The sequence below is a fragment of the Passer montanus genome, unplaced genomic scaffold (assembly GCF_014805655.1).
Source record: "Passer montanus isolate IOZ18808 unplaced genomic scaffold, ASM1480565v1 scaffold1, whole genome shotgun sequence".
NCBI classification, from domain to species: domain Eukaryota; kingdom Metazoa; phylum Chordata; class Aves; order Passeriformes; family Passeridae; genus Passer; species Passer montanus.
In genome coordinates, this window is record NW_024356504.1 from 10,862,845 (window position 1) to 10,875,107 (window position 12,263).

Sequence of the window (12,263 nt, forward strand, 5' to 3'; positions counted from 1 at the left end):
GTGTATAGTTGAATGTTTACGTGGTTTGAGTAGACTTACTACATTTACTGCAAGATTTACTCTTTATTTGGATTTTATGCTTTGGCCAGAGGGAACAATGCTATGTGAATAAAAAAGAATGTTCAGAAGTGCTGAAAAATATTTTTTTGGTAAGAATACCTATCCTACAATAGTTAAACCTTGCTCTTACATTCCACTGATGACTAGAAACAGATACCCAGAGATGACAGTACTGGTCTGACCCAGCAAAGCAAGTTTTTTTGTCATATACCAAGTGGCAAAATATTTCAACATTGTAAAACAACCATTTCTTACAGTAGGATGCCTTATGTGGCCTCTGTCATATTTGCTCTGGACATTCCTTGTACCAATTTCAGAAATACAGAGACATTTTCCAAACTGTATCTTTAGCTAAAAATCTGAACTTTGCTTTGTCCTGGAGTCTACATGATTTTCTCCTCTAGTGACCTTCAGGGGAATACACAGCTGATATAGCTGATGATAAAGGCATTAATCGCTTTTAAGCTGTGCTACAGTTCAAGCCAAAGCTTCTGTTTAAAATGGCCAAAGTGAGAGTTTTAAGAAAAAATCTGTTCTCCTTTTTTTTTTTCCCCTTATTTAAAAAAATCTATTTCAGGACCGCTGCAAAGGAAATAGGAAGCTAATTGGTCTCTTAACAGTGTTATTCAGAGACTTGGTCTTTCTCAGCTTTGCAAGAGATCTGCTCTACTGAGAAACCAGCAACATGGTGTGAAAAACCTGGTAGAAACAATAGGTACTTCTTTTTATAGCTGGTATCTCTTCAGAAACATAGACTGCAGCCAGAACGCGGCAGTAACAGATTTGCTTTCTCTTGTGCTGGAACACAGCATTCTATTTATCTCTGACAAGCGAAGGATATGTTGGACAAACTGCACTATTAAATACAGAAAGCCTCATTTAAATAATGTTAGTGCCTTGACATAAATAGGGACAAGCTATACAAACATGAGGCTGATAACATTTTGCCCTCATCTTCGTTGTACACAGAATACAAAAAACAGAAGTATATTTCAGTGGCTTCGTATTTAAATTTCTTTCTTCTCTGTCTTCAGACATGACTTGTTTTCTGTTCATTTTCTGTTTGACAAACTTTTTTTTAAAAAAATGAAATATTAAAGTGCCTTCTTAAGTCAGATTCTTTGAATCCTCCAGTATGATTGTTCCATCCCTGTTTTTAAGTCCAGTTAGTCTAATTGGATGTTTTCCATCTGTCTGTGGTAAGTGTATTCTAAATATTGCTTTTGTATGTAGTAAAATGTAAACCTGAATATTACTATTAAATATATAAAAACTATTTAAAGCTAGGACTTTGCAGGCAGTGTGGAAACAAAGGACTGAAGATAGTAATACCATAAATTTACTAATAAGCTGATCAGGTACACTAAATTAACTTTTCATGAAGAAAAGTTCATGTGAGCCTAAACAACTGAGCTGTGTTAGGAGGACTGTATGAACCGAACTCTGTGAAGGAGCATTGTGATTCCATCACCAAGAAGTGGTGATGCTTGGCTTAAGGGAGAATAGCCTGTGTACATTTACTCAGTGGTTGGATTACATCATGGTCTCAGCTGAGTTTTCAAATTACTTTCCCTTGTATAATAATTTTACCCAAGTTTCACAGAAATTTAACCATTTATTAATTTATTTTTAGTGGCTAGGAAGGTGTAAAACTCTCTTGCCTTCCTGATCATCCACATATTGGGTTTAGATTAATTGAAAAGCCATGCATGCTGTGCACTGGAGTTGAGAAGGGACCTATGTTGGACTAGCTGCCTTTAAGCGATAGTCTTAAGAGGACAGGAATAGGGAGCCATTTACCTTTCCCTGCACCAAGAAGTTTTGCAAATAGCCTTGTGTCAGGTGTTAATGTGTAAAGTTAGCATTAATAGTATTTTAATGAAAAATAACTAAGACTTATTTATATTGTGGCTAGTAAGACATGGTGCTTCCATTCTGATTTAGAGGGTTAATATGAGTAAGAGCCTGAAATTACTTGACTATAGACAGCTATTCTAAAAATGATCTGTGTATTCCAAGTTTATCTTTATTCTGTAGTCTCTTTCTTCATAACTGTTTAATTTTCATGATAGCTCTTCTTTTGAAGGACCTGGGAAAAGTTACTGATACCAGACAGTATAAACTGCGTTACCCCACTGAGATTTTTCAGAATTATGGTGATTACTCTAAATCACTCTAGGAATTGCTATGAACAAGATGGAAAAAAGTTTTCATAAATTTAAGAGTAGGTTTTCTTGGGGAAGAGACAGATTTAGGTTATGTTAGTAGATTCTTTCTTAGCTGCCTGGTGATAGGCACTGGTGACTCACGAATTTGCAAAGCAATGCCCAGAGTTAATCTGCTGCAGTAGCCCTTGGGCTTTTCCACTTTTTCAGGTCTGAGCAGAACTTTATAATCAGTGCACAGCAGATGAAGTGATAGGTGAAGCCTAAGCCTACATTTCCACTGGTGCTAGGATAGGCTGAGGTTGGCCATTTAAATGCTAGACTGCATAATCTCCTGTTAACTATTTTCCTTTTTATGTCCAGTTTATTTCCATTTTAGACAGACTATTTTATTTCACCTATGAAGACTAGATCTGGGAGCGTGTTCCATATCCTTTGTGAATAATTAATGCAGATAAATGATGTAGCTTCTCTGAGGTGTGTTTGTCTTGTATAAGTGCTCCTTCGACAGCTTAATCATTTGGCAAGTCTGCTAATTTTCTTTCATTTCTGATGTTCTATGGAAGAGTATTATTTGAATTTTTTGCTGATAATATTTACATTTCCTCACAACTTTGCAGTTATTTACACACATCTTAACAGTTGATTTGAAATATCTTTCACTGGTTGGAATCGCCATAGTTTCAAAAAGATTTTTGGTAAGGTAGATTAACTTGAGACTCTCCATTTAAATAAATTATTTGATCCACCCCTCCCTTTCCTTATAAATAATGTGCATTATTTTTCAGGAGTTTATTGTGGGTTTTACTTCTGTAGATCCCTTTGATTTCTTGCTCCTGATTTGTTCCTTTGTGGTAATGGCTGTTGATGGTGATAAATCTTTCACTTTTAACCTATTTATTACTGCCATTCCTACTTACAGGATGTTGAAGTTCACAGTGTTGCTGTTGCTATGTAGTTCTTTAACTATTGTAATTTTTTGGGTCAAGTGTCATCTAATTATCATATAGTTTACAAGAATCTCACTTTTTGCTCTAAAGGTAGTTGTGCTATGAGTTAATTGTCCAGCACATGGCAGTGACTTTTTCTAGACTTTGCCTTATTGTTCAGTTTTATGCATGGAAATGAAATCTTCTGTAACTATTTTATTACTATCTATCACTACATTTAGTTTCTGTTGACCAATATTGTAAAATTGAATGTATCAAATTCAGGATTAAGTAATGATATTTGTATTTAGCTTCCCTGTTGTGTCTTTCAAACTCTGTTTCTCTTCAGTTTTACTGACGTTGTCTTTGCCATGATTGCATGTCATATTGTCCTCATTCTGCCATTTTTTCCAGTATCATGATGTGATTGTCATAACCTTTGTTTGAAAGAGCTTCGCTGGTATATTTTTACACATAGCCTATTACAATTTGGAGATCTGCATAATTTAACCTCCCTTTTTGTAATACAACATATTTACACATCTAAAGCAGCAGTCAAGTCAGGAGATATAAGTGCTTTACCAATCTTAATGAGTTCAGTCTGTTACCTTGCTGTACAGAAACAGATTTAACTTCCTCTGCCCCATATTGTTAATAGCAAAAATGAGGGGGTAATGCTGACTTGCCCAAAGTCAGGTGGCAAGTATGTCTTTTGAAAGTAAGAATTGGACCTTTTTGCCTGTGGGTAATATAAAGTATGGTTTATTACTTCTTTGCATTGCCATTCAGTTTCTGTATTTCATGTAGTTTTATAATTTCTGGAATGGTCATGGGTGGTTGGATTAGGTAGGGCATGGAGTTTGTACCAGGAGTCTGAAGGAGGGGAGTGGCTCTGTGAGCTGCATCATATGGACAGTTGCCATAGTGCCACAGAAGCTGATTACAGAAAATAAGTAGAAATTGTTTTAATTGATAAAATATGCATACTTTTAACATGAAATTTAACAAGTTTTTTAATACTTTCTAGAAGAATATTTAGGTCTAAAAATTTTTTTAGGTTTTGAGGCAAGAAATGTATTAATTGTTAGAGAAACGGACCCTGTCTGTCATCTTACATTGGAATAAAGGCTGGAAATTAACATTATTTTTGCTCTTTGACATCTCATTTTGAAAAAGGTTAGATTATGGAAAAAGTATGAGGTGTTTCTAGATTGTGGAAGGAGAGGTAGACCAATTTTCCTAGAATTTGCTCTTCCTTCTTTGCACTTCGGTTTCATTGCAAGACAGAATATAGGAGCTGTGTTCCTTCTGCCTCTTGCAGCTATGCTGTGTTCCAAATGAGAAGTCAAGACGTACAATTAGACATTGCATGCACCTTGTTTTAATGACAGATGTAGATTTATGGAAACTGCAGGAATCTTTTTGGCCTGGAAATCTTCCCTTTGGAGGAAATACTGGAAGCTGACATTTTAACTGTAGACTGGGACATTTAAATGGAAAGTCTTGCATTCACAGCTGATAAAGAAGACAGTAAACTTTACTAACATGCTATTTGTTTCTAACAACACTTGTGACTTAACCTCTTAAATATTTTTATGAATGCAGAATTTTGCTGACTCTTACTAAACCAAGACAGACTGTTGGTAGAAGTCATAAACCAGTTCAAAATGCTAGAAGCTTCCAAGCACCTCCATTGTAGTTAAAATACACTCCAAATTCCTCTACCCTTTGCCAGTATGAATAAGGAAAAAAATTTGTCTAGCAGGCAGAAGGGTTGGGATTTGGAGAACAAATGCTGCAGGCAAATAGCCTGATTTTTAAACTATAGAGAGGGGTTAGCAGAGTATCAGGCCAGCATTTTAGAAGTATGACACCCTGGAGTGTAAGATTTTTTAAAGCCTGGTTTTGCATACAATAATTCTGCATTTAACAAAAGTGTGACAGAAATTATAATCTAATTACAAAAATGTGCAGTGTTTTATTTGGGGGGAAGGGGAAAATAATTCTAGAAATCATAAGCTGAAGTTAGGGGCTTTTATCTTTATAAATAAAAGTGGCCTGTTCTTTTGTTTTGTTTTGTTTTTTTTTTTTAAGGTGCTGACTACCCCCTGTGTCAGTGGCTATACAGAAGCATTAAGAATCATATAAATGTCAGGTCATATTGGTGTAGGCACCTAAATATGGAATCTGTGTGCTACTGGTTCTTTTTCTGTGGGTTCTACCTGGCTTTTTTTCACACGTTAGGACTTTGGTTTGAAATTTTAAATTCCTCAGTGCAGGGCATATGTTTGTGCTGTTTCTGCAGATTGGAACTTCCGAAACAGATGGCATGAAGATTCTGAAGAATCAGACTTGGACACCCTCTCTTAAAAGTCTATGAACACATTATTTAATTATTGTAGTGGAGATGACGGTTGAGTGGGGAAGAAGACTCGGGGGAGTAGAGTCCAGCTTTGCTTCTCTTGCTCCTCCCTCCTCCCACACTGCTTACCTTATGTGCTCTTTTACTTATTCTTTTATACAATTGCTGATTTTTTGCTTCTTCTGGTGACTTTTTAGTGTAAAAACTAGGGTATTCTTTCTATTTTTCTTTGTTAAATATTTGATTGTATTTTTCAACATTTATTTTACATTCTGAGTTCATTTGATTAGTGAAATATGAAAAATAATATATTTAATTTTGAAGCAACATTTCTTAAAAAATAATTTTTGGAGGGATAAAGATGCATTGCACATAATTCTGGGATCTTGGCTGATTTTTAGTATTTTTAAATCTGAAAGAGAACATGTAGGAATGCTGTAACTCCTTGCCTGCTCCCATAAGCAATGAAAATGATTAATGCTTGTCATGCTGAGCTTGGTGTTTTCCTCTTATAGGAAAATCTTGGAGCTGCTTATTTCTTACTTCCAGTGACTTAAATAGAAGCTATTGAGGTGTTTCTTTTTCTGGCCTTGGGAAGAACTAACATCTCCTTGTATTTATAAACTAGACCGGAAAGAAGATTTCAGTGCTGCTAAGACAAGTTTTTCTGCCTACTAATAGGTATAGTCAAGGGAAGTGAAACAGCTTGCTTTGGAGCAAAGTTTGAGAGTGTAGGATAATGAAAACTGTAATGAGAGCTTGTTCTCCATTAGCAGCTCTTTTCTTGTGTGCTACTTTTCAGACAGATTTTTCAGGGGAAAAGAAAATGGAAGAAAGTGGAGATGACTGGCCAGTCAAATACACGGTGAGAGCCGCTAATAAAAGTGAAGTGATCATTCAAGCTTACTCATTTCTATAGGAAGTCAGCCTAGTTGCATCTTTAGCATAGCTCTGCCACCCTCTAATTCTCAAAGCATCCTGTACTTCTAGGAAGAGAAGTATCGCAACATATTTCCAAGGAAAAATGGGATTTTGAATTTATCCTTTTTCATCTGATCTACTCCCCTTGGAATAAGTACATTCCCAGCAATCTTACAGGAGATTTTGCTTCAAACACAGCACCAAGTACATACTGAGCAACTTCTAATTAAAAAAACCCTCAAAGATCACTCTAAGTGATGAGATTTACACCAATTCGTTAAGCAAAATGTGTGACAGAAGTTGATGAGAGTCTTATTAGGTGACTCTTGTCTCCTGCTGCATTTGAATCCCTTGCAAGGAAGAGAAAAAGGTCACAGCATTTGTGTTTGATAAGGTACCCCATCATAGCTGTGAGCTGGGGTGATGTGTTCTCCTAGACTTGAGCATTTCCCTATACTGAGAAAACTGAGTGAGAATACTCACAGTATTCCCTAGACTTATTTCCCTATACTGAGAAAACTGAGTGAGAATACTCACAGAGAATATAAACTGGGTTTTTTTCTCATTGGTTTTCTTTTTTGTTGTGTTGCTTTGTTTTGCTTTAGCTGAGCTCCAGTAGTCCAAGGCCACCTCCAAGGCTTCCCACTCCCTGAGCTGAATGGCCACAGGCAGCTCATTATCATGCCTTGTGTTGCTGTCTCCAGCATTTTAAAAACTCTTTTTCCGTTTCTCTAGCAATAAGAGTGAAGTCATCTGCACTGCGACTCTTAACCCTTTTAAAAAGAATTTCTGTTAAAATATCCGTCAAGAGCCTCAGCATGGGCTGTACGTGCTCTTGCTGTAAAATAAGCATATCACTGAACTTGATGAGTGCCTGGGGAAAACTGCAGTTGCTGCTCTGTGCCATAGAGTCCCTAGCCAGCATGCTCACATGGATTCCCACCCTGGCTTTATTGCGAGAATATTAGGAAACAGAATAGAATATTCCAGCTGGAAGGGACTTAGAACAATTGTCAGTGCTTGGAAAGTTACCTCAATTCTTACTTTTGCTTTCACCTTCTCTACTGTCTCTCTCCTTTCTGGCATTTCAGCCTGTAAAATCCTTTAGGTTCAGCCTGACATAGACTTGCTGGACAGACTAATGAAGCTGTCTGTGACCTTCAGTGCTGCCCAGAGTAGGACCTCTATTAAGGTGATGGGACACTGTTTCTTCTAGTCACCCCTACAGCCCTCCATCCCATTCACAGTGCACCATGCCAGACGCATCTTTTGATTTCATCTTTGAATCATTGTAAATATTGCAGGAATTTAAATAATTCATGCTGGTTTATTGTGAATGGCCGAACATAATTTCTGTGTGACTGGAGTAGGACTTGGTGTGTGTGGAGCCAGTCTCTGCTGCAAGCAGGCTGCATTGCTGCTGGTTTCTCTTGCTTAACAGTGGGAACACTGCCAAAGCATAGACATCTTACAAAACCAACCACAGCCATCCCCCATGCCTGCTTTGGCAGTATTAAATTCAGTAGCAATGTGGTCTTTCTCCCTTTTGGATTAAGTGGAAATACTGGGATGCAGCTTAGGCCTTTGGAAACATTGGAACTTCTTTCTCTTAAGGGCTCCTATTTCCCTTGAAAGTCTCAGCTTTGAGGTGCTTGATTCATGAGTAGGGAGAGGTTTTTCAGCACTTTAGGAGCATGAATTTAATGTTTGCTATATTCTGAGGATTGGTGTTGTGGCAAGGGTGGCTGAGTATTGTGTGCAACTCTTGATCTGCCAACACTGATTAGGTGCAATATTAAAGCAAATTATTATAGGCTTCGTACTCATTTGATGTGCAGGGCCAAAGTTTGGAACCAAACTTCTGTATCTGTGTAGTTCCACTGAAAAAATAGCTTTTTGTGGAGGAGTAAGGCCATCAGTATGCTTTAAAAATCTCAGTGTGGTTTACAAATGGAGTCCTTTTTCCTTGATCTGACGTTTGGAGAACATGAGTGAAAGAACCTGTTTTTTTTTTTTTTAATTATTTTTTGATTTTTTCTCTTGGTGGGAAGATGCAGATGGCAGGAGATACAGTTGGAGTTTCCTGCTCACTTTCCTACCAACTTCAGCACAAACCAGAGGAGGAGCTGCCTTTACAAGCTGGAGCACAATACATTGCTGCTTGTTTATTAGATGCTTGAAATGAGCGTGTATTCGGTAAGGCAGCTGTTAAGAATGACTGACAGTAACAGGCTTGTTTGTCTTTAAAGTGAGAACTTGTATCTTGCTGTTTAATGAGGGATTTACAATGGTATTTAGGTTTTGTGCATAAATTTCAGGAGAGTTTTGTCTTGCTTTCTCATGAATATGGATAAATTCAATAAACTGAGGGGAGTATTTTATCAGTTAAAAGCATCTTGGGCACCCTTTAAACTGAGGATGTGTGTGCAAGAATTCCAGTTCTTACTTGTCAAAATTTGAAGCCAGTATATAACATCTCCTGTTTTATTGTCTACAGAACTGTGAGCATCTTGAGTCTGATTGCCATTCTCTGAACTAACTCCTTTATCAAATCTTTCTACAGTTCTGCAGTCATAGACTTCTTGAGTTTCACTGTTTATGCTGTGTGGTTTCTTTTTCAGCTTACTTAAGAATGTACAGTTTTGCTGCATTTATTTGTCCATTAATGTTTTTTTTGAAGCTAATGCACCAATCTGGCCAGTCTCCTGTGGCAAGGGATATCCAGTGGCCAAATTTAGTAGTGAAATATGCTTTTCTTGGCTGCTCTGTTCCTAATTATGCCATTGTGCTAGAGAGGAATGGCTATCTTTCATGTTGCACTATGTGTGTGTGGGTTCCTGTCTCAGTCATGAAGCTGAGAGAGCAACATATATGGAGTAACTGAAGCAAAGATTAAACTTATGGATATTTTAGAGTTTTTATTTATTGCAGGTAATCAAAGTGTATAGTGAAGATGATACTAGCAGAGCTTTGGAAGTACCAAGTGATATAACAGCCAGGGATGTGTGTCAGCTCTTGATATTGAAGAACCACTATGTTGATGACCACAGCTGGACTCTCTTTGAACAACTTACCCACACAGGTTTAGGTAAGACTAATCATGTATACTGATATGATGTTAAATAAGGTGTTTGGTTTTCATTTTCACATGGAAGTACAATTCTAATAGAAAGGCTTGGAAGCAAAATGATGGGAAGTTTCTTCTGAATTTTTAGGGTTGTTGCTTCTGATTATTTTTGAAAGCATAGGTATAAACTAGATTTTTTTCATGGTACATTTGTTTCACACTGCTTCATCTGCATCTGTAAGAACAGTTTGGAAGACATAACAGTTAAAGTTCTCACTGCAAATTCTTCCTTGCTCTACCATGTTTTTATCTAGCAGTTCTTTCTCTCTTATGGGTTGTGTTTGCTGCTTATCTCTAGAAAGACTTGGGTTATTTTCACTGGAAATAAAATCCTGTTTGTTCCTAGCACACCTGAGTGAAATATCTGACATAAGGGACTGAAAGAGGTTACACAGTGCTATTTTATCTTTACTATAGGACTCAGTTTTCAGAAATAATATCAGAGTGGGCTGTCAGTATTTTCCTTCACTACATTCAGTTTGGCTAGATTTATGGTGAACTCTGGGACAGCGCTACTTTAAAAGGAAAACAAAACCATTCTTCCAAACTTCCGTGTAGGACCAGTGAACTGTATTGAAGCAATGCCATGTGTAGTATTTTAAGTTGCTGGTAACAAGGTGTTCTGAAAGTCTTTCACATTGTCAGTGTTCCTCTAGTGTAGTAAACCTTCTCTTTTTCTATTGTACAGTTCAAAATGTGTAATCTGTGGTTTCAAAATATAACGTCTGATCTGTGTTCCTTTTTGTAGTGTATAGGTGTACTTTTGCACTATAAAAAACATAAGGCCATATTAATTGTAGGGAGAAAGGGGATGTTTGCAGAGATGTAAAAAATGCAGAATACAGGAAAGATTTTCCTTAGCAAGAGAGGATTTAGAAGCCCACTGCTGGAATGTAATATTAACTGAATCTCAAGCTAGACAATCATACTTGCTTTTACAGCACAGTGTTTCAGTACTGTGCTGTGTATGCTTTTGATAAGAAATTATGTTAGAAAAAATGTACTAGAAGACAAATGCCAAAGAAATATGGTTATAATTTCACATCACTCAAAATTTTCATGTTATTCTTGAACTTTGGCACTGTACTAGAGCTAAAAAAGGTAGTACTTCTGCAACTTCAAGGGCAGTTCCATCTGCTCGTGCAAAGTGTGTGGAAAAAGAGGATGTTCTGGACGCCTTCCTGCATTCTAAAATACATAGAAAACTCCATGGAGTTCTTAATTCTCAAAAGAGACTGTACTGGTACCTGGTAACTCCAGTGCTGTTGATTTAAAAAAAAATAAATGTAAACACCATGAACAAAAATCAAACACCCCCACAAACATTCTCCCTGGCCAATCCCTCCCTCCCAGATATTGAAATATGGCTAAAAGCTCTTGTTAGAGTCCCTTTTTTCCTCTGGATGTATCTAGGGGATCCAGCCCTGTGCCTTTATTGAAAATAAACTTGACTGTGCATCTCTGACTCAATTATGATTATCAGCTGTATTTTAAGGATGAACTACAAAAGCTAAAACTATTTCCTCCCTTTTATAGTCCTTTATCCTATGAAGGCAGGCACAAACGTTTTTCAAATTTATTTTCTTGCTTTGTGAAATTTCAAAGATATTTGTAACCTTTTGCACTGAATGTATCAGCTGTAAAATGCTTCCAGCTCAGAGGAAGGTCAGAGTTAAATCTGGGTTGAGGTTGAAAATGACTGGTATAGAAGAAGAGGTAGCAAAATGGCTTTAGAAAACAGTACTATATAAACAGCAGAAGTGTTTTCTGTATTTTGTAGTGTAGCTGGTGTTCAAGTAGTGTAGTAACTATTGAAGAAGATGCCTTTGAGCAACCATGCCAGAACAATAGTGGCACTGTGTCTCCAGCTTTCTGTATTTGCACAGTACAGTTTTTGACAAGGAGTTTTCTTCAATCTGGAGGATTTCCTGGAAGATTTCAATATCAGATAATTAGTGAAATCGATTTTCCTAATATTCTGATATTCTCAAAGTTGATGAAGACCTTCATTCACCATGCAGTCTTACAAGCAGCTCCAGCTGCTTGCAGTGTAGTTCCAGAAAAAGGTGAATACTTAATTTTAAAAGTAAAATAATTTCCTAGATGATGAGGTTGGCAATTCAACATCATTGGCCAAGGAAAGGAACAATTTGAGATATCCCCTATGTATTTTTAGAGTACTGAATGATAATGGAGTTATTTTAACAATGCTGGTTTAGATGGGATTTTGTTAGAAAGAGTTAACATATTCATCTTGATTTGCTTTAAGTATATTCTTAAGAACTGGAAGAGTAGTTTGAGCAAATACTTTCCAAACGATGAGTTAGTTTGGGATTGTTTTCTGTTTGTTACTGTTGTATGTTTTACTCATGTAAATTTGGAAAGTCTTTTTATCTTATAAGTTAGGTGAATTGGTATTGAAATGAGAAATGCTGTAAGCAAATGTGTGTGTCTATGTAAACTCCAGGATTACATGGATTAATAATTCATCCACCAATTAGTGAACATTTTCTTTAAAATCTAACAGCTGTCTGAATAGTCCTGAATTAGATGTAATTGCATGAATCTTAGTGAGCTGAGCACAGTGTTCTACTTTTAATCAAGACAGACATTAATTACATCGCTGGATTGTACCTTCATTGCTGTGTGGGGATATCTGCTGTGAAGGTTTAAAAAGGAAAAAATCCCAACAAAACTCC

The 12,263-nt window shown here is 36.8% G+C and overlaps 1 protein-coding gene across 4 annotated transcripts in view; it reads left to right on the forward strand.

Moving 5' to 3' along the window:
- The window catches only part of GRB14 (growth factor receptor bound protein 14), a 58,277-nt gene that overhangs the window by 22,433 nt on the left and 23,581 nt on the right, over nucleotides 1–12,263 (forward strand). For 3 of the 4 annotated variants that reach the window (XR_005626659.1, XM_039700837.1, XM_039700849.1), the window contains one exon: nucleotides 9,369–9,525. Coding sequence is in view for 2 of the 4 variants with exons in the window: in XM_039700837.1 (XP_039556771.1) it covers nucleotides 9,369–9,525 (157 nt within the window). In the remaining 2 variants the exon portion in view is untranslated. Of the gene's footprint in view, nucleotides 1–8,488; nucleotides 8,634–9,368; nucleotides 9,526–12,263 lie in introns of all 4 variants that reach the window. The other variant, XM_039700828.1, reaches the window with a different exon arrangement.